The sequence below is a fragment of the Sinohyriopsis cumingii genome, chromosome 7 (genome assembly GCF_028554795.1).
Source record: "Sinohyriopsis cumingii isolate HCF-2022 chromosome 7, ASM2855479v2, whole genome shotgun sequence".
Lineage (NCBI taxonomy): Eukaryota > Metazoa > Mollusca > Bivalvia > Unionida > Unionidae > Sinohyriopsis > Sinohyriopsis cumingii.
Genome location: NC_142967.1, coordinates 75947479 through 75971335, shown reverse-complemented (window position 1 = coordinate 75971335; position 23857 = coordinate 75947479). Strand labels below are relative to the sequence as shown.

Sequence of the window (23857 nt, the reverse complement as noted above, 5' to 3'; positions counted from 1 at the left end):
TCTATTTCTTCAACCGATCTTGGATTAGTACTTGATTTTTCTTCTCTAACAAGAATGCATCATGAAACTAATAAATAAAAATATATATATTTATTATCTGTGCAAATATTTAGTTACTGTAACCTGTTAAAAAGTCAAAACTTATCCTAGTGACAAAAAAAGCGTAAAGAAAAAAATCTAATGTATATGCTCGAACAAATATGCAAATCTGTCCATTTTGACGCAAATCCGCAAACTCGCTGAAAAATATCATTAAAATACAAGCATGGCCATCCTAAAACTCTGAACTTAACTGGACAGACAGACGAACAAACATAGTATAATCAGGTTGGGCAATTAAAACCCCAATGTGTGTGTGTGTGTTAACTTGCGTACGTTAATTATGAGATAAATATGGTCGTTCTTTTATAAAAACACATTCTCTGCTGCAGGGTCAAATTAATTATGTACCTTCCTCCCGACTGTCTTGATTAGAAACAACAGTGCAGACAAAGAAATGGGTCGTTTTCGAAATGGTATTTTGTCCACATAACAAATGTAAATAGCACAACAACCTACGGGTTGGAGTAGCCTCCCCTGGTAACACGTAAATACAATCCCGGAAACAGGTACATATAGCTAGACATACGACAAAGAAGTTTATAAAATATCGAAATCTCATCTATTCAGAGATTTCTGAATACATATTTTGCTTAATGGCCGTTAGATTTGTTACATACTGGTCAATAACTATGGTGAGTAGAACGGATATAAAACTCGTACACCTGCCCATTATGCTCATAAAACCAGAAGAAGCATGATGTGGGATTAGGCACAGGGATTAGTTACCAAGAAAATGAGGATTATCCGTCAATAAATCAGGGGAAAGGTGTTATGTTGTTACAGGTTATACACCCCCCATCCCTTGATTTATTGACGGATATTCCTAATTTTCTTTGTAACGAACCCCTGTGAGATTAAGGGTGGAGTGAAAATAATGAACATATTACTGGTATGGAAGTTTCCCCACCTATTGCGCTGCCACAGGTAAGTCCAACACATCGCAACGGTATGATTTAATTAATAATGAAATCATCAAAGTATCAGTTTACTGTGTGCTTCAAAGTCAGTAAACAACAGGGGCTCATTACAACGAAAATTAAGAGCATAGTTCAATGGACAGAGTGACGCTACCCTTTGCACCCACCCCCTTTCAGGCCCTCTATCCATTAATACTCTTTAATTTTCCTTGTAATGAGCAAACAGTCCCCATGCTGGTCCTACCATGTAAGACCATCAATATCAGTACAGGATTGGAAACTGATTTAATAGACTAGCTTTATAATTTGTGTGAAATTATTCAACATTATTCTTACTGATGGAAGTTTCCAGAGCAAAGATTGCTGATGTAAACTTATTGCTGAATAGACGAACAAAAAGCAATAGCAACAAAAACAGGTAATTTGGCACAAAAAAATAACACATGTAATAACTAATCTCACATTCTACTTCTTTTTTTAAGCAAAACTGAATTCTCTGATGCATTTTAAGGCAATGTTTACTCCTACAGAGGTTATGTACCAACTTTGACTATTCACACAGCGACTGTGTACTGTAGCAAAGACTGTCTACACAGCTGCTGCTTAATGCAGTAGGGATGAGTCCAGAATATTCTGAATGATTTTGATCAAAATTAGACTGCACTATTTGTTATGGCTTGGGAAAGGGAGATAAGTTTGACAATTGTGTCACATTTTTGCAGTGTTGCAATAGTTATGTAATGAACTGGGTAAATATTTTATACAAAAAGTAAAGATTACTTTGAAAAGTAATAATTTTGCAGGAACATGCTCAGTTAGAAGTATAATTTAGAGCAGACAATGGTAAACATGGAAATTCCTGTACATACCAGGCCATGTCTGAAAAATATTGTGCTTAATTTTCTGCTTGGTATTATGGATACGACTGGTACACTGTATTAGATCTTAAAATTTAAATACTGATGGGTCATGTGAAAAAGTAAAAGCTGAATACTATATATATATATATATATATATATATATATATATATATATATATATATATATATATATAGTTTTGTATATTTAATTTAATTGTTTGTTTGTTAGTTTAATTGTTTCTATTCCATTACATGTTATTGTAATGTAACATTGTATGCTGGACTTAACCTTGTTCATTTCTGCTTGACCTGATTGACTTTTTTTAATTTCTTTTATTTCATTTGTGTAAACAACTAATAATAGCTTCATTTTTCTCTATGTGTACTAGCTTATTATCAGGATTATTATTCAGGTAAACAAAGGAGAAAATATGTTGATCTGGGTCAGGGTTTTGGAGATTCCCAAATGAAATTTGTAGGCTATTGTATTTTAAATAAACAAGGTTCGTTAGACCATTCTAGAAGCTTATTTTCCATTAGGCAATGGTTGTTTTTACAAAATGCGAATTATGACCCAAGGTCAAACCGAGAACTATATTATCTTGTGACTGTGAGGATTTTACCAGTCATGCTTTAACATCTAGCACTTTATGTTGAATTATGTTTTGTGACCAGTCTTGGGGTGAATTTTATTTTCTTCAAATTACTAAAAAATTCAAGTGATTATTTCCTCTGGAAATACAAATATGCTATGTTAAAATTCTTGGACAAAGACATTAATTGGAATTTATAATGAATTCAAACCTGGAATAGTATTTCTGTGATTCAACAAGAGACTGTTGACACATCAGTACTTCATAGGCTCTAACAGACATGTCATCACCTTCAACTTTATACAAATTTGGTAACAAAAATATTTTCACAAAATACATGTTACAAATTTATTTTTCATGGCATGTGACCTTAAACCTGATGCTATGAACAGATCACTGAACTTGTCTGTCAAGATATACATACATGCTAAATGTGGTTAAGTCTATGAAATTATTTTTGAGGGAAAGGAACCAACTTTCTGGACTGATATTATTCAAGGTATTCCTCAAATATACATGCAAAGTAAAATTCATGAAAATGTATTCATACTTGTTTGTGTTTTATTATGCTCAAATGCCTGATTGTACAGTAAAAAAAAACACAAAAAATACAGCGACCACCAAAATCGAAGGTTTTTTTTAAAGCTTATAATCAATGTCAGGAGGCTATCAGCTTGTTAACTGGATAGCAACTAATTACAAGCAGTGACCTTTGACTTGACCCATAGGTCTGTTAGGTTTGGTTTTCAGCCTTCTTCACAAAGGTGTGGATATGTTTGTTCTTATATCCACATCATTTTCATTTAGAACCAATAAATATTGCAAGACATATTTGTGTGTAAACTTTTTTCATTGCTGCCATTTGTTGAAGAGCAATTTTAACAGGATTTTCAGAATTTCCACTGGTGCAGTTAGGGGGCTCAAATGAGCACAATTTCCATTCTAAGCCAGTTCTGTATTGCTATAGCGATTTTGTGGAAAACACCTATTGATATCACCCATTTAGATGAAAAAGCCAGGTGCAGGCTTTCAAGTTACCAGTCAAGGCTGCTTTTTTAGACACTGGATTAGCATCACTTTAACATTCAAACTTCATGTTGCAAGAAACTAGCTTGTTTTAAAGAAAACAATGAAAATGATGGTACAGTTATGCATTTAGAAGTAGTTGTAACATCATCAGATAATTATGCTATGTACAGTATGTGATGGTACAGGTGATTTGTATATGTGATAGCCTGCTGTCATCCCTATGACTTTCTTTTAGCGTTAATTGTATACAGGTAAATTCAGATACAATTCTTGGCTTTGTCACTTCAGCTTTCTTTGCTCTGCAGTGGAAAGCCAAACAATGTCCTGATTGATTGGTATAACATAGTTCATGAAATGAAGAAAGAGCTAAACTATCATATTAAGAACATAGGTTGCAGCTGTACAGAGGCAAAATTGTTTAATGAAGTGAAAATGTCTATTTCTCAATGACTTCACCTTTAGAGTGTTTGTTTTTCTTAATTTCAGCTTGGCTAGAGCTCATTTGTAATGATGGATCTGTTCTCTATATTGGCAGCAAATCTGCCTCCAGAGAGGCAATTTGAGGATGCCATCACCAGTAACAACATCAAGAAAGTGGAAGAGATAATCCAGAGTGGTTTCAATGTCAATGCTAGACTGCACCGTCAAGGTGGCGATGGAGCTCTTCACATAGCTGCTGGAAAGGGTCACTTTGTAATAGTACAGGCACTTTTGAAATCAGGAGCTGACCCTAACATCACTAATGACTTTCAACACACTCCTGTATTTCTGGCTTTTCGGAAAGGTCATGTGCGTGTAATGGAAGTTCTTCTGACAGAATCATCAATAGTAACTGGTCTTGATTATGTTTGGTCAAAGGAAGAGTGGACAAGGGTCTTATGGTCTTGGACAACTTCTGATACAACAGAAAAACAGTTTCTCATGCTTCTGAGGATGACACCAAACCTGATGATGTGTCGAGAAAATGTGAGAACAAATCTGAGTCAGAAATGTGTTGATGGACGAATGTTTAACGTTCTTAAACTTTGGTTTCTGAGTGGGAACACTCTACCTACTGACAAGATTGATAGGATAAAAGCTCTAGAGGTGACGGGTGACAAAGAATTTGTTGAATGGCATAAATCCTTTCTATCCACACCAGAGAAATTACAACATTATTGCAGACTGACTATTCGCAGAACTTTTAATACAAAGTGTAATGTTTTCTATGGAACTGAGAGGTTGCCTTTGCCAACCTTATTGAAAGACTATATATGTTTCAAAAACTATGATAAATTTACATGAAATATACGACAGCATCAACATTGTAATAAAATCTAACATGATCTGGATCAAAATTCTAAGTTTTAAAGAGGAATTCTCTAAATCCTGCTTTTTCAAGATTCATTTCAATTTTCATTTAGAATATCATGCAGATAAAATAATGTTATCACTTCACTTGAGTCATTGACTATTTTTATTGGTGGGGGGGGGACCTGGGGAATAATATATTGCTCAGATTTACAGAAAAAAATGCATCTGTTATATCCATCAGTTGAAAAAATACCCCAAAAAATACATTATCATGAGGTAAAAGTGAATAAAATGTCCTAGTTTGAAAGAAATTCATAGCCCCCCTGTCCACCCATTTCTCAAGGGGATGTCATCTGCAGTAGGGGTGTCATTCCGTGCTTGAGGTTCCAGAGAGGCGGGCAGTAGTCAGATGTACAGAGTTTTACTTACAGTGATATATCATGAAGCTGAACATATATGGGGGTTGGGGCTGAGTAAAGGTATAAGTGGGTGGGCATCAGGGTGTTAGAATATGCAGCCAAAAGACATGGTGATTTGCAAAGCAATTTCAGTCATTTTCATTTGCTTAGAAACTCTGATACGTTTATTGTATCAGATAATTTTAAACTGGATAATTCTGGTTTTATTTTAGAAAAGAATGAAATTTATTATTATGACAAATGTCAGTACATCATGTCCCTGTTCAACTAAACCACCTCTAGCTCACAAATAACATTTTCCAAATTTTATCATGAATAAAACAACTTGATAAAATCATAATTAAATTTTTTTATTAAAGTCACGGATAGATTTTTTTCATTACCATAATGTTTCCTTAAATCAGAAGTAGCTTTAACCTTACCATACCCAAATTACTGGTGGGGGACCGGGGGTGGGTGGGTCATCGACATACAATTATGTTTAAGATCAAACAAATTTTGGGGTGCATGAAAGAATGACAAAAACTGACTAGTACAGTGAGACCAGTCTCTCAATGTTGCAAATCCTGACATTTCATTTTTGTTCTTCACTTTTAAAATCATTATGGCCTACAAATTTATTTTTTCTACATAGAGCAGAATACTGTATTGTCTGGAAACTGACTGAATCCAGGTTCAGTTAACTGGGCTCCACAGTCAAGGCCTGTACCTAAATTGGTTTTTTAATAAAATCTTTCTATATATATATTCTTCACTAGAATAATTATGTAAATCTTGTGTTTTGGCTGGTAACCAGATTGCAAAATCCGAGTGTTCAGCAAATTCATGTTTGTCCAGTTACAATAAATGTAGAGTCCAGTGAAAATGATTTATCAACAGTTAATCCAATTTTGTTGTCAAATGTCCAATTAAATTTACTTTATTAAATATGTAATATACAAAAAATGTATTATTTAGAATTACTATTAGCATTTTCCCTTATATGTATATTTAGCTTAATATGCCAAATAAATGTATTTTTTCTTCTTCATGCTTTAAGTTTTCTTTTCAATTTCGAGTTCATGCATTACAGTTTACATGTATCATGAATCTGACTCAATAATTAACTGTATAAACCAACAGGTAACTATAAACTTGTCATGTCGATAGTTTGCTTATACAGTAACCATTACCCTGCAAGCCATTACAGTATGCAACAACAGTTGTTATTTTCTCAATTATTTAAACTTGCAGTAGTCCTTTAGCTAAAGCAGCCAACAGAAACAACTATCACATACTTCACAGTGTAACATCCATTTATTCAACAGTCAAATGAGAAACATAATACCATATCATAGGCATTCAGTGTTATGCCAAAGAAGATAACACCACTACCATATATAGGTGTGTTGACAAAGACAAACATATTCAAGCCTTCTTTCATTTTGGATTCACTGATGGGTTGATAGTATTGACTGTAAATATGTATTCAGATAATAAGCAGCTGACACCTGTAAATTAGTGTGGTCTCTTGCTGATGATAACAATCACCAAACATTCAACTTCTGAGACACTTGTAAATTAGTGTGGTCTCTTACTGATGATAACAATCACCAAACATTCAACTACTGATTACATTCAGGAATCGCAAGGGCCAAATTAATGATTGTCACTCACCTGTAGTACACCGTTCACTCGCCGAAATTCAAAATTAATTAATTAAAATTTTAAATATCTAAATTGTATTAAAATTATCAAATGGAGCTGTGATATCAAAATAAAATATATATTAAGACACCTGGGATGATTTGAAAAAGTCATGCTGTCCCTACACAAAAACTATATAGCACACACAGCACAGAAGACCTCTAGCCAAGGTCAATTAAGAACTCGGGAGGGATTTCGAGTAAGGTGATAGAAACCAAATTCGGATGAACAACCCTATAGATAACACTAGGGCATAACAAATACCCCATCAAAATTTTATTTAAAAAAATTATTTTGATCAAAATTCTTTTTATAAAAATAAACATACCTGGGGGAAACAACAACACATAAATGACCTTTTCTTGTCTTTTTTGGATAAGATGGCGGGGGGGGTATCTGTCTGATGCCCCCCCCCCCCCCCCCAATGACTGTCACAAGGATATGTAACGGGGATTTGCAAATCCACTTGCCTGAATCAAAGGACAAACTCAAATTTACAAGGCATTAACCTGAGGGCAATTACACAATACTGAGAGAGGGATACAAGATACAGGAAATTGTATTTAACGTCAAGTGGTCTGAGTAAAATACAGTTACTTTGTGCAAGTTCATTTACCAACAAGGGGTCATGTTCAGTTCCTAATGCTCCATGTTCTGCAATTTTTATTCCCTATGATTTCACCAAAAAACATATATAAAAACCTTTATTTATTATTTATATATAGCGCATTCTTCTGCATACCTCACCAAAGTTTCTTTCATGTATTGTATGCGTCATTTTCCATCTTGTGGTCAATATCAACATCAGTCTTGCATTTTCTCACACAGACATGATAATGTGAATATTTACTATGTTAAGCAAGTTCTGACAAATAAGTTAAAAAGTTATATTTTAACTTATCAGTTACATTGTGGTCATACTATTTGTATGTATCGGGGACCGACTGACTTTCTGGTCCTAAGTTAGCCTCGGGCAGTTTTTTATATTGCCAGCTTTAAACAATCAGCTTTTCAGTGATCATTTTCATACATGTCACAGATTTTATGTTGAGTAGGTGTGTTAATTGCTGGGAGAAAAAAAAAACGATTGTGAGATTTCCTTGACAGGTGTGTGACTGGAAATAAAATGCACCCATCTCTAACAATTAACTAGCAGGAGGATTTCATTCAAAGGATGATATATATATCTTTAGCTATCGATATATGGTTGTAATTTACCAACAGGGATGCATAAGGAAACAAAAGTTTCAATAAATTTAATGCAGTTGCCTGAAAATATATGATATTTTATCTTACTGTATTACCATGTTCCTGATACTCCTTGAGAAGTAAAGTCTGTTTTATCTGTTATATTCCTTTAATGCATACATACAAGAGCTTTACTCAACATAGATTTGAAAACAGCACAAAAGGGTGACAAACAAATAAAATGTACAAAATTATTACTGTACACACTCATATACAGAATATATTAAAACATTACATAGTGAGGGAAGTGCATATAAAAACAACTCTATTTTTGCCTATATATTGTGAATTACGTGTTACTACGCATCTCTCAGTGCTTTGTCTGAAACAATATGGCATCACCTGGGCACAGTGATGTCATGGTCTATTTTTAGCAAAAAGTAGAATTCAGTACAAGTGCCATTTAAAGGTTTAACAAACATCTATGCACGATACTGCATCTTCAATTAACTCGATGGCCAGGATATCTGTAATTTCAAAGGATTGGACGTTTGTCACTTTGGTAAGTGCAACAAACCTTCATATTCCATTGCTTTTATTTAAATTTAGTGCTGACTTCCTTTGATAATTTTTTTTGGTGTTATTTAAGTTAAGCCAAGGACAGCTTAGGACCAAACAGATGTCCATTTCTTATTGCGGTGGCAACATAAAAAATAGCTGTAGAACTTTGACTGAGATTTTTTTCTTCATTTGTTTAGTATTTATACAGATCTAGCGGTGCTTCAAAGATATGTTTTCTTTGAAGTTTCAGCAAAACATTTTTCTGTGTACATTTTACAAACAAGAGTTAGCTGTTGTTTGGTCGATTGTAGCAGTTACTGTTCCTGCCATCAAAAGTTGGTTGATTGTTACCGGTTGCATGACTACTGGATAGATCAACAAGTAGATCACTGTTTTTGGGGTTTCTTTTTTTTTTTTTTGTTTGAATGGGCATAGTTCTGGCATCAGAGTGATGCTGCCTTCCACACATGCATCAGAAATTTAAAAATAAAAGTCAACTGCTGTTCTGTTTTGGCAGGGATTACTACAGAAAATGAGAGTTTTCATGGGATTCAATTCTTTTAGTGAAAAGAAGAGGAATTTTACTAACCATCCACACAGAGAGGTCATTAAAAATAAATAAATTAATTACTAGTGCGCAGCTGATAGTCTGACACTATCTTGAAAATGTTGTTTATGCTACTTCTGAATGAAAAGTCATATTGACATGGGGTTTTGATAAGAAGACTTCTTATGATGTCTGGTTGGTGCTAAACGAAAATGATGTTGATCTATGTGTAAGATGGCCACCCCTGTGGCCTTCTTGAAAATCTTGTTTTTGGTTGTTCTTGAAATGATGGTCATGTTAACATTGGGTTTTCAAGGAATAATTTCTTATAATGTCCAAGATGGCCACCAAAGCAGTCATCTTAAAAATCTTGTGATTGCTCCTCCTCCTGAATAAAGTTTATACTGACATGGAGTCATCACCAAAAGACTTAATATGTCTAGTTGGTCTTAATTAAAATGGTGTCAAAATGGGTCTAGGAAATTACCCTTGGGATATAACAATTATATTGGGGGGGGGTAATGGCAAGGGGGGGTAATTGATAGGGGGGTAATTGACGGGGGTAATGTCCTGCTCCCATCAAAATATGGCTGCCATATTGGGAACCTTGTTATAGCTACTCTTCTTGAGTGGATGACTCTCTCAACATAGGGATTTTACTAAAAGAATTCTTATATCTACTTGGTCCCAAAACAAAATGGTTCCACTCAAACATCTAATATGGCATCACAGTGGCTATCTTGAAAGTCGTAATACTGCTTTTCATGAATGAATGATCATATCAGCATTAAGGTTTTCACTAAGAGACGCATGATGTATACTTGGTCCTGAATGAAAATAATGCCAATCTAATATCCAACTATGGCAGCAAGTTTGAAAATCTTGTTATTGCTGAGGAATAACTGAGATGACAACACTCTGCAGCAAGTAAAAGGAGGAAGTGGTCATATATTGAATTCTTGGAATTTCTTTTCACCCAGCACGATGTCAGTCCCTTCAAGGGACTCCTTTTTGTCATATTACAGCATCTTTCTTTTCGATCATCTACCCATAAATTGCATGATTTTTCATTAATATAAGAAACACTGGCTTTATTAGCATGAGCTTCACATGTATTGTTAGCATTCATGTTTTCATTCTTTTGTCAAAACATATTTTTGATTGACTTGTTTGTTTTCATGGTCAAGCAGTTTTGCATTGAACCCCCCCCGTACATGCATGCATGCATGTGTGCGTCTGTGTGTGTGTGTGCAGTTTATATATAGTGTGTTTGTTCAGTATATATATAACTGCCTGTTCAAAGGGTTTGACCATGACATACGCTGACTATCCAAACATCGCTCATATATCCTTATATCAAGCTGTGTCTGATTTGTTAAGCCACTAGGCTATCAAATAAACACCTCAACAAAGTAAAAGTCAAGGTCACTATGTGTAGTGTACACGCTGTTATTTTGTCAGACAACAAAGGTGTTGCCAACTTAAGTTTCATTCCAAGGTGACTAGGTCAAGGTTACAAAATTGATTTTTTTTGTTGACCAATCAACAGAGGTATCACAGACTTAGCTTGTTATGGCTCAGCTGCATGAAGGATATATTGACCAGTTAGCTGGTCAATGCAGGGGGTAAAGGAAGCCAGCTTAATCTTTTTAAAATGTTGCAGTAAATTTCAAGGCTTGGCTTCTCAGAAAAGATGTATTTGTTATTCCCAAAGAAGTTTTCTTTATCCCACTAAAAGGCTTATATATGCCTAGATGAGACAATATTAAGTACAAGTCCTAGTTTTACTGCTTGATCGAACATTACTCATCATATAAAAGGTTAAGCATGATAATGATGAAAACAAGCACTCAGACTGTGATACAATCATCTGTGCTGATAAAGTAACGAGTTGTTCGTTTTCAAGTACACTGTGTACAACAATTATGGAGGGCAATATACAGCTGAATTTCTGACAAAACTAGTATCAATGAAAAGACTGTAGCTAAGTGTAATTTGTTTGATAGAATTTTCACAGGTACATGTACTTTCAGAGGCAAGCAAGGTGTTTGAGCATGGAATTTGCCCTAAACAAAGCTGTGACACTCTTGATGAATTTATGATAAATGGTGGTCTGTCGAGTGGTCTAAACATTACAGACAGCACATTTATATGTGGCTATGAAATCTGTCAATTTTCTTTTCACCTTCCATGCAGATATTTAATTACCATGCTGATGGGAATATTAATCTTTTGTTGATACCCAACCAAGCCAAACATGATTCTTGATATTGCCATATAATCTGTGACTAATATTTTGCATACAGGACTCTGTTAGTTTTTACCATGCAAGGAATATCCGATCGTAAAGAAAAAAGTTGATCAGATACAATCAAATGATGTGTGTTAGACTAATATATCAATTTAATCACAGGATTTTAACTGTCCTAATACACTGCCTTAGGTAGCAAGGTGTTATTACTAAATCTGCCAATCATCACTAGATCATGACAGTGCAGAAGTCAAAATGAGAATTTTTTAGAGGATTATTACTGTATTACTATTTCCTTTAACCTTTCATATGCATATATCTGATGCTATTTCAATCAGTCATTATTACTATTACCTATCATCTGCATATATCCAATGATATTTCAATCAGTAATTAGTACTATTACCTATTACCTTTCATCTGTATATATCTGATGCTATTTCAATCAGTAATTATTACTATTACCTATTACCTTATTACTATTACCTATTACCTTTCATCTGTATATATCTGATGCTATTTCAATCAGTAATTATTACTATTACCTATTACCTTTCATCTGCATATTATCCAATGCTATTTCAATTAGTAATTAGTACTATTACCTATTACCTTTCATCTGCATATATATGATGCTATTTCAATCAGTAATTAGTACTATTACCTATTACCTAATAACTATTACCAGTTACCTTATTACTATCACCTATTACCTTTCATCTGCATATATCTGATGTTAATTCAGTCAGTAAGATGTGGGTTCATAAGTCAATTCCATCATAAGATATTTAATACCTAATTTCCTATCACCAATTTATCTCAATATAAATTAATATGGGGTGAGGTAGCTATGCATTTCAAAACATTAATTCCTCTTACTGACAAGAACAACTTGTCAATACAAAGCATGAGACCATTTAGGTTTAAATAATTTTGACTGAAGCAAAACCGTATTGTGAAAGCATAATACTCTAAGTGGATTTCAGTGAAGACATCTTAGGGGATTTGAACAAAACCAAGTATCAGTTACATGTGTAAATATTACAAATGTTATGAACAGTTTTCATATTATTTTGTGAAGTGGATTTGTCAACCCCACCCCCCAGGACTAACCATGAAACCAAGCTTCACTGAGTGGATCACAATGCATATAATGATGAACAAATTTTGCACATGAGAAGTGGATTCAGGCTGGAACTCATGAGACCAAGCTTGCACTGAATGCATCACAGTGGATAACATGATGGACAGGTCTTGTACACGAGAAGTGCATTCAGGCTGGAACTCCTGAGACCAAGCTTGCACTGAATGCATCACAGTGCATATCATGATGGACATGTCTTGTTCATGAGAAGTGAGTAACTCTGACTTATTTCCAACTGTTTATTAATGTTGATTAAAAATTACTGATTTGTATCCTAGAAGTAAGAGAAGCAGAAAGAAAATGCGCTGTACAAAATCCGTAAACATGGTACAAAATGTTGCTGAACAGGTGAAAGCTTTTCTGTCATTTGCAAGACAATCATATACAATAAAAACAAAAACAAACATCCATATTTTCAGAAGATTTCACGAAAATACCGATTCTGCAGAAGTAGAACAGTTACAAATATTTCTAGCCCAGAAAGAGGGAAGGCATGGGGGTTTATCTTGTTGTATCTTTCTCAATAAAGGAATTCTTAGTTTTAAAATAAATTCATCTAACTCTACTCACATCTCTACTGGACAGCCGTTCACTAAGCCTTTCTGCCTCTTCATAACTCCCTCTACTTATGGCTGCATCAATCTCTTTTGCTAACCCTGACTTGTGGTCATCCTTCACATAACCAGTTTTGCTTATATGGTCATTCACATGGAAATAATTCTTGATTTCTTTCCATTTCTCTTCATTCGATCTGCAAATTACATACCATTGTTGTCTAGATTACATTTATGTTTGTAAAGAAACAAAATGAAAACAAATGAATAACTTAAAGACAGAAAATATTGCAATAACTGTATGAAACTCTGATTAGGTCATCTAATTATACATACAAATAAGAAGGACACATTTGACACCTGGCTGGCATCCATCAACAACAGTACAGTACTGTCATTTTCTGATTCTAAAATGTGCTAGACCAATTTTAACCAAATTTGGCATAAAGCATCTTGGCATAAAGCCTGCCTTCAAGTTTATACAAATAATGCTAATCTGCTACCAACATGGCCACCATTACTAAAACAGGAATTTTTCTTAGATGGCTTTTCTCCAAAATCACTGAATAACATGAAACTGAAAGCATGCTGTCACCAAATCAATTTTTGCACACTCTTGCTCACAAGTTTATACAAATGATGCCAATCCAACATCAACTAAAGCTGTCATTACCAAAAATCAGATAAACCTATCCATCATCCGTTAACATACTTTTCTTCTCAAAACCTTTTTCATTAAGTTTCAAGGCATAAAGGTCTTTAAATTTTGTACAAATTACATCAATGTTACTAAACCTGGAAAATCTTTTTAATAGCTTCCCCAAAATTGTGGAACAGAAATTGATGAAATTTGACAAAAAGAACCCTGGTATGAAAATGTTTAAAACTCTACAAAATGTGCCCATTTGCCATTAAATAGGACCACAGTTACTAATATAAAAAACAGAAACTTATGATTTCTCAACACAGAATAGAAAGCATCCTCATATGAAGACACTTCAAGTTTGTATAAATAATGCCACACAGCCACCAGTGCTAAAAAAAAGAAGGGCCCCAAGTGGCCATGTGGTCTAAAGCTGTCACTGTTATGGATCACTGTGTTATGTACATCTTACGGCTTTTGTCTTATGAACAGGTTTTACAATGGAATTGAGTTATGTACATGTCATTGCTTTTGTGCTATGTACATGTCATAGCTTTTGTGTTATGTACATGTCATGGCTTTTGTGCTATGTACATGTCATGGCTTTTGTGTTATGTACATGTCTTGACTTACAAGCTGTGCACATATTATTGCTTTTGGGTTAAGCCCATATCATTGCTTTTGTGCTTGTAAATGTGGGAGTTGTTTGTGACAAGAGCATCCTTGTATTAAAAATTGCCCCGAGCTGCTGAAGGATTGTTACAAGTACATGTACAACTGGGTCTCGGGCATATTGTTTTGTCATAAATAAGGTGAGTCTTTATAATAACAAGAAGAAAAAGTAAACAAGAATGCATTCCTATCAATATCAGTCTTTTAGTTGTGTTCAGTTATAATCTGAGAGGAATTGAAATTATTCATTGGAATTACAATGTGCTCATTGATATTTTGGACTCAAATATTACTTTGGGATTATTGTGAATTCATTCAATGACATTCTAGATTATGTCATTGTTTTACATCAAGACTGTTAGCAAGTTGGCACATTTAAGACTATTGGATCATCAGTATATTTAAGACTGGAACTCCACAGGAATTTACTCAGAACACCAAATACTATGGGCTTAAGATTGAACTTTTAGGATTATGTGGTATTTAATTCACAATGCTGCAAGTTTCTTTTGAATTTTCACTTTGTATTAATAATAATAATAATAATAATAATAATAATAATGTGGACTTAGTACAGGGCCTAAACTTGAGAAGCTCTAAGCTCTTTACAATATTAGCTAACACATAAAACATTAATATGACAAGATTATAAAAAAACACCATGAAATTACAAAACAAAAACATACTGACAATAGTTAAGGAAGTAAACAATTAAGTCTTCAAGTCTGTTCTTTTTGCAAAATAGGTGAGTTTTAGGAGCACTCTTGAAAGAGATCATAGTCTCCTTGTGTCTAAGATCTATTTGCTATTCATTCCACATAGCTGGGCCCTCATATGCAAAAGAACGTCTATATGACTTCATTTTTTTAAGATCTGGGTGCTATTCGTTCCACATCACTGGGCCCTCATATGCAAAAAGAGTCTTCAAGTCTGTTCTTGTTGCAAAATAGGTGAGTTTTGGGAGCACTCTTGAATAAGATCATAGTCTCCTTGTGTCTAAGATCTATTTGCTATTCATTCCACATAGCTGGGCCCTCATATGCAAAAGAACGTCTATATGACTTCATTTTTTTCAGTGCAAACAATGAGAAGAGGAGTATAAGTTTCTAGATTGAGTGTAAACCTGGGTCTAGACTGAGTGTAAACATGGGTCTAGATTGAGTGTAAACATGGGTCTAGATTGAGTGTAAACATGGGTCTAGATTGGATGTAAACATGGATCTAGATTGAGTGTAAACATGGGTCTAGATTGAGTGTAAACATGGGTCTAGATTGAGTGTAAACATGGGTCTAGATTGAGTGTAAACATGGATCTAGATTGAGTGTAAACATGGGTCTAGATTGAGTGTAAACATGGATCTAGATTGAGTGTAAACATGGGTCTAGATTGAGTGTAAACATGGGTCTAGATTGAGTGTAAACATGGATCTATATTGAGTGTAAACATGGGTCTAGATTGAGTGTAAACATGGGTCTAGATTGAGTGTAAACATGGATCTAGATTGAGTGTAAACATGGGTCTAGATTGAGTGTAAACATGGGTCTAGATTGAGTGTAAACATGGGTCAAGACAGAGTGTAAACAAGGGTCTAGATTGAGCATAAACATGGGTCTAGACAGAGTGTAAACATTGATCTAGATTTAGTGTAAACATGGATCTAGATTGAGTGTAAACATGGGTCTAGATTGAGTGTAAACATGGGTCAAGACAGAGTGTAAACATGGGTCTAGATTTAGTGTAAACATGGGTCAAGACAGAGTGTAAACATGGGTCTAGATTGAGTGTAAACATGGATCTAGATTTAGTGTAAACATGGGTCAAGGCAGAGTGTAAACATGGGTCTAGATTGAGTGTAAACATGAATCTAGATTGAGTGTAAACATGGGTCTAGATTGAGTGCAAACATGGGTCTAGATTGAGTGTAAACATGGGTCAAGGCAGAGTGTAAACATGGGTCTCGATTGAGTGTAAACATGGATCTAGATTGAGTGTAAACATGGGTCTAGATTGAGTGTAAACATGGGTCGAGATTGAGTGTAAACATGGATCTAGATTGAGTGTAAACATGGGTCTAGATTGAGTGTAAACATGGGTCTAGATTGAGTGTAAACATGGGTCAAGACAGAGTGTAAACATGGGTCTAGATTGAGTGTAAACATGGATCTAGATTTAGTGTAAACATGGGTCTAGATTGAGTGTAAACATGGATCTAGATTGAGTGTAAACATGGGTCTAGATTGAGTGTAAACATGGGTCTAGATTGACTGTAAACATGGGTCAAGACAGAGTGTAAACATGGGTCTAGATTGAGTGTAAACATGGATCTAGATTGAGTGTAAACATGGGTCTAGATTGAGTGTAAACATGGGTCTAGATTGAGTGTAAACATGGGTCAAGACAGAGTGTAAACATGGGTCTAGATTGAGTGTAAACATGGGTCAAGACAGAGTGTAAACATGGGTCTAGATTGAGTGTAAACATGGGTCTAGATTAAGTGTAAACATGGGTCTAGATTGAGTGTAAACATGGGTCAAGACAGAGTGTAAACATGGGTCTAGATTGAGTGTAAACATGGGTCAAGACAGAGTGTAAACATGGGTCTAGATTGAGTGTAAACATGGGTCAAGACAGAGTGTAAACATGGGTCTAGATTGAGTGTAAACATGGATCTAGATTGAGTGTAAAAATGGATCTAGATTGAGTGTAAACATGGGTCTAGATTGAGTGTAAACATGGGTCAAGACAGAGTGTAAACATGGGTCTAGATTGAGTGTAAACATGGGTCAAGACAGAGTGTAAACATGGGTCTAGATTGAGTGTAAACATGGGTCTAGACAGAGTGTAAACATGGATCTAGATTGAGTGTAAACATGGGTCTAGATTGAGTGTAAACATGGGTCTAGATTGAGTGTAAACATGGGTCAAGACAGAGTGTAAACATGGGTCTAGATTGAGTGTAAACATGGGTCAAGACAGAGTGTAAACATGGTTCTAGATTGAGTGTAAACATGAGTCTAGATTGAGTGTAAACATGGGTCTAGACAGAGTGTAAACATGGGTCTAGATTGAGTGTAAACATGGATCTAGATTGAGTGTAAACATGGGTCAAGACAGAGTGTAAACATGGATCTAGATTGAGTGTAAACATGGGTCTAGATTGAGTGCAAACATGGGTCAAGACAGAGTGTAAACATGGGTCTAGATTGAGTGTAAACATGGGTCAAGATTGAGTGTAAACATGGGTCAAGACAGAGTGTAAACATGGGTCTAGATTTAGTGTAAACATGGGTCTAGATTGAGTGTAAACATGGGTCAAGACAGAGTGTAAACATGGGTCTAGATTGAGTGTAAACATGGGTCTAGATTGAGTGTAAACATGGATCTAGATTGAGTATAAACATGGGTCAAGACAGAGTGTAAACATCGATCTAGATTGAGTGTAAACATGGGTCTAGATTGAGTGTAAACATGGGTCAAGACAGAGTGTAAACATGGGTCTAGATTGAGTGTAAACATGGGTCAAGATTGAGTGTAAACATGGGTCTAGATTTAGTGTAAACATGGGTCTAGATTGAGTGTAAACATGGGTCAAGACAGAGTGTAAACATGGGTCTAGATTGAGTGTAAACATGGGTCAAGATTGAGTGTAAACATGGGTCAAGACAGAGTGTAAACATGGGTCTAGATTTAGTGTAAACATGGGTCTAGACTGAGTCTAAACATGGGTCAAGACAGAGAGTAAACATGGGTCTAGATTGAGTGTAAACATGGGTCAAGACAGAGTGTAAACATGGGTCTAGATTGAGTGTAAACATGGGTCTAGATTGAGTGTAAACATGGGTCTAGATTGAGTGTAAACATGGATCTAGATTGAGTGTAAACATGGATCTAGATTGAGTGTAAACATGGGTCTAGATTGAGTGTAAACATGGGTCTAGATTGAGTGTAAACATGGGTCAAGACAGAGTGTAAACATGGGTCTAGATTGAGTGTAAACATGGGTCAAGACAGAGTGTAAACATGGGTCTAGATTGAGTGTAAACATGGGTCAAGACAGAGTGTAAACATGGGTCTAGATTGAGTGTAAACATGGGTCTAGATTGGGTGTAAACATGGATCTAGATTGAGTGTAAACATGGGTCAAGACAGAGTGTAAACAAGGGTCTAGATTGAGTGTAAACATGGGTCAAGACAGAGTGTAAACATGGGTCTAGATTGGGTGTAAACATGGATCTAGATTGGGTGTAAACATGGATCTAGATTGAGTGTAAACACGGGTCAAGACAGAGTGTAAACATGGATCTAGATTGAGTGTAAACATGGGTCTAGATTGAGTGTAAACATGGGTCAAGACAGAGTGCAAACATGGATCTAGATTGAGTGTAAACATGGGTCTAGATTGAGTGTAAACATGGATCTAGATTGAGTGTAAACATGGGTCAAGACAGAGTGTAAACATGGATCTAGATTGAGTGTAAACATGGGTCTAGATTGAGTGCAAACATGGGTCAAGACAGAGTGTAAACATGGGTCTAGATTGAGTGTAAACATGGGTCAAGATTGAGTGTAAACATGGGTCAAGACAGAGTGTAAACATGGGTCTAGATTTAGTGTAAACATGGGTCTAGATTGAGTGTAAACATGGGTCAAGACAGAGTGTAAACATGGGTCTAGATTGAGTGTAAACATGGGTCTAGATTGAGTGTAAACATGGATCTAGATTGAGTATAAACATGGGTCAAGACAGAGTGTAAACATGGATCTAGATTGAGTGTAAACATGGGTCTAGATTGAGTGTAAACATGGGTCAAGACAGAGTGTAAACATGGGTCTAGATTGAGTGTAAACATGGGTCAAGATTGAGTGTAAACATGGGTCAAGACAGAGTGTAAACATGGGTCTAGATTTAGTGTAAACATGGGTCTAGACAGAGTGTAAACATGGGTCTAGATTGAGTGTAAACATGGGTCTAGATTGAGTGTAAACATGGGTCAAGATTGAGTGTAAACATGGGTCAAGACAGAGTGTAAACATGGGTCTAGATTTAGTGTAAACATGGGTCTAGACTGAGTCTAAACATGGGTCAAGACAGAGTGTAAACATGGGTCTAGATTGAGTGTAAACATGGGTCAAGACAGAGTGTAAACATGGGTCTAGATTGAGTGTAAACATGGGTCTAGATTGAGTGTAAACATGGATCTAGATTGAGTGTAAACATGGGTCTAGATTGAGTGTAAACATGGGTCTAGATTGAGTGTAAACATGGGTCAAGACAGAGTGTAAACATGGGTCTAGATTGAGTGTAAACATGGGTCAAGACAGAGTGTAAACATGGGTCTAGATTGAGTGTAAACATGGGTCAAGACAGAGTGTAAACATGGGTCTAGATTGAGTGTAAACATGGGTCAAGACAGAGTGTAAACATGGGTCAAGATTGAGTGTAAACATGGGTCTAGATTGAGTGTAAACATGGGTCTAGATTGAGTGTAAACATGGGTCTAGATTGAGTGTAAACATGAGTCAATACAGAGTGTAAACATGGGTCTAGATTGAGCATAAACATGGGTCTAGACAGAGTGTAAACATTGATCTAGATTGAGTGTAAACATGGGTCTAGATTGAGTGTAAACATGGATCTAGATTGAGTGTAAACATGGGTCTAGATTGAGTGTAAACATGGGTCTAGATTGAGTGTAAACATGGGTCAAGACAGAGTGTAAACATGGGTGAGTTCAGATATTGTATATGGGACCAGAGCCAGTCAACGAAATGTTGCACAGTGTGCAAAGTTTGTATTTGATTATAAATCAAAAGTGTAATCAGTGAAAGTTATGGAGCAGGGCAAGGTGTGCTCAGTTCTTTATACTCTAAATATGTATATATTCAAGGAAAATAAATTATTTGTTGAATTTTACTAAACCAGTTAGTTTCACTTTTTTGTTACTTAAAGACCAGAGATGTAACAATATGTATACCAAACCTAGTATGTCTAGGGTGCATGGTTTCTGCATGATAATGTTGCTTAGCAAACTAAAAGCAGAAGTCCAAAGTTTAAAAACCATAAAAAGATGGTGTGAAAATGTAATAAAGTGATTTAAAGAGCAATAAATATAAGCCTACCAAATTTCATTTATTTAGGACAAATGGTTTATTTACAAACAGAAAGGTCAAAGATCAAAGTAAGAAAAAAATCATTCAAACAGTGTGAAAATCTGGTGATATCATTTACACGTAGATATCAACATACTGAATTTCATTTGCTTTTTTGAAGCTGTTTTTCAAACATTGAGCTAACATGATTTGTTTTGAGAGGTCCAAAAATGTATTTTCAATTTTCTTCTCAAAATACAGATATCTGAAATTAATTTGTAAATATTCTAATCAGGTCATGTTTATGTTATTGGAAACCAATTTTTTAAGTAAAATGTTTTGTCAATAACACTTACCCAATCATAATAGCTTAGATGTACTACCACCGCCTCTCAAATCCACCCATCCCATGCCAAAATGTATACTGATGAAAGGTTAAGTTTTCTTCTCACATAGGTGGCAATCAAACAAAGTGATCTCTCCTTGACACATGTATATGGATTTACATGGAATCCTGTGTGTACTTCAGTTACAAATGGAGTGGAATTCACACTCCTTGACACATGTATATGGATTTACATCGAATCCTGTGTGTACTTCAGTTACAAATGGAGTGGAATTCACACTCCTAGTAGGATATAACTGCAAGGAGGGTGTATATATATAATGATGGGTAAATATTGTCAAAGTGAGATATTTTTTACTCTAATTTTAAAAAATTGGCTTCATCTTCAAATACGTTATTCAATCATAAGACCTTATGAGAACAGGAAAAAAGTCGATGGAGTTACATCCCCTTACCCCTGAGATGGACCATCTCTAGTAATATAAACCATGTGAGGCAGCTTCTAAATTTTAAATATCAAGCTGAAGTAGTGACTCCATCTGCCAAGACAAGGCTTTTGGTAGTTTCTGCCAGTAAGGAATGTATTGATATTCCTAAGTAATCTTGTATAAATTTAATGATATTAAAAACATTTTTATGACAAAATAATTCCAAAAATTATTTTAAATGATTTAAATACAAAATAGCTTTATCACAAATTAATTTTAAATATTGCAAGTATAATTATACTTATGAACATTTAATCTGGACCAAATCCAACTTTTGGAAAATGACATGATTATTAAAACCTGCAATATTTCATTAAAAATTTTTATTAGCATATGTCAGAAAAGAGCCATTCAGATCAAGTCCAATACTGAGCCTATAGTAATGACATCCAAGACCAGCTGTTATATGTCAACGAAGATTTTCCAGTCCATCCTTACTAAATATGGTTTTCGTGATCACAGTTCTGCAATATCTCTGTCTATGACTGGGACTTCTGTGTGAAATAAGGGCATGTGTGTCTAATAGAATACTCAACTGAAATGTTATGGCATTGGTTGGTTTGAAAAAAAGGTCTGTTGAAATCATAGTCCTGTAATTGTCTCTCTAAACAACTCAATAAGTCAGTCATTCAGCCAGAGTGCAATATCAGACTGAAGGCTGACTGGTCTTTCTTATCATTGGATGATGATAGTGTGGACCAAGCTGCTGATGAAGCAGGAGGAGGTGGACAAAACTCGGGTGGTAACAAGAAAAAGACTTCTTCACTCAAAGCTCAGAAAGCAGTCTTCTCTCGTCAATTGTTAGATAAAGCAATAATAATGATGACGTCTCTTGTACAGCCTTAGATGGAGCTGGTGAAAATTGTAGAAAACAACAACCAACCAAATGAAAAGATCATTTCAAAAGAGGTGCTGTAACTTGCAGGCAATCACTAAGCAAGTCCTGCATGTGAATTGCAAAAGAAAGCATGCTGCCAAATAATAAGTAGAAGTAGTAACTGAAATACATACTGGATTTGATGCCAATCCACATATCAATGGGAGATCACTCCATCTGACTGTTACTTATGTAAGCAAACAACTTTTAGCTCCCATAGCTAAACATTTTAGTCCGGGATAGCTGCATTTACAAAGCAGTGGTAGCACTCCTAAGGTATTATTATCAGGTACCATATTTTATGAAGAAACATATCAAACTGCTTTAGTCTTCAATGTGCATTTTATCTGAAATATGCAAACCAGCTTCACAGGACAAACAAATGGCTGTGAGGAAATAGTGATAAACAGTATTAAATAAAAAAGCAACTGACACTTTCTTACTAAAGAAAAGACAACATGTCAGCAAACATTCACGGAAATTATTTTTTATTAAGTCTCTTTCCTGTGGGAAATTTACATTTCTGTTCTTGCCATTTCTTATCTTATATAAAATATTATAAAATCACCAAGTCTAGTTTTATTAAAAGTAAAAACAAATCTAGAATGTTTGAATTAGAGTTTCAATCTTTAAAAAATACAGTAGAGCATGAATTATACAAATTGCAATTATCCAGGTTTTAATTAATCTGAACCAATAGCATGTGTCCCAAACATATCTATACATGTATACTACAGACTTGATTATTTAAACACTCAGTCATCAAAATAACTATCCTGCCAATCACAGAAATCATAACAGTGAGCTTGAGTTTAATATTGAGTTTTCACTCTGTACCATTCAAACCAATGATACAAAAGCTAAATCAATTTTGATTGGCTGACATAAAATCTCAACCTAAAACTGAAGCACACAAGTTTTATGATTTCAAGACTTGGTATTCAAGGTTCTGCTACCATGAAGAAAATATAAGATGGCACACATGATTTATGGGACACACACCTGTTTGAAGCAAACGTAAATAAAACAAAGATCAACCATTGGAGAATTTAGAAACCATCAAGGAAATCAGAAGAACCTAGAAACTCATCACTCATAGAAATAATAATCTGCTAATTAAAAATGATCTACTTCTGGACCAACAAATATATCAGAATAGGCGAGAAGAGGGAAAAACTCACTGTGATAAGTTATTGTCTGGATCAGCTATCACAGTTTCTTTGCTAGAAGTCTTTTTCTCATTTCTGACAGGGGGACCAAACTTTACATCATGTTGGCGAAGGATTTCCAGATCATCTGGATGGGATATTTCTTCAGTGACTGAAAAGCAAATATTTCTTGTAGTCAGGGGGTATTCATTGCACAGTAAATTCTCATTTAAATGGCCAGTACTATGAGGGACCACCTCTCTTGAGAAACCATATTTCAGTGCATGGATTTATGAAGTACATACTATTTTGAAATGTGACAAGACCACCTGTCTTGAGAGACCATTATTATTCTGGCAGAAGGGGTGGTCTTTCAACACAGGTTCTACTATATCTAATGAGATGCTCATATTGGTCAGACTGTACTCACCTGGATAAAATATACCTT

At 35.1% G+C, this 23857-nt stretch overlaps 2 protein-coding genes across 5 annotated transcripts in view; one reads left to right on the top strand and one right to left on the bottom strand.

The window, feature by feature from the left end:
- Nucleotides 1–23857, bottom strand: part of LOC149795543 (uncharacterized) — a 231708-nt gene that overhangs the window by 193542 nt on the left and 14309 nt on the right. For both annotated transcript variants that reach the window (XM_089965369.1, XM_089965368.1), the window contains exons 3-4: nt 23443–23581; nt 13161–13341 (exon numbers count right to left, since the gene is read on the bottom strand). In XM_089965369.1, coding sequence (XP_089821495.1) covers nt 13161–13341; nt 23443–23581 — 320 coding nt within the window. The remainder of the gene's footprint in view (nt 1–13160; nt 13342–23442; nt 23582–23857) is intronic.
- Nucleotides 561–6239, top strand: LOC149795544 (ankyrin repeat and SOCS box protein 14-like). Of its 3 annotated transcripts, none has more exons than XM_089965356.1 (2): nt 561–608; nt 3988–6239. In XM_089965356.1, the coding sequence occupies exon 2, from the start codon at nt 4009–4011 to the stop codon at nt 4783–4785; it is 777 nt and encodes a 258-aa protein (XP_089821482.1). In that variant the 5' UTR covers nt 561–608; nt 3988–4008; the 3' UTR covers nt 4786–6239. The 3 variants fall into 3 exon arrangements, with proteins under 3 accessions (XP_089821482.1, XP_089821480.1, XP_089821481.1); XM_089965354.1 differs by having other exon boundaries at nt 577–734; XM_089965355.1 differs by lacking the exon at nt 561–608 and adding an exon at nt 790–1026.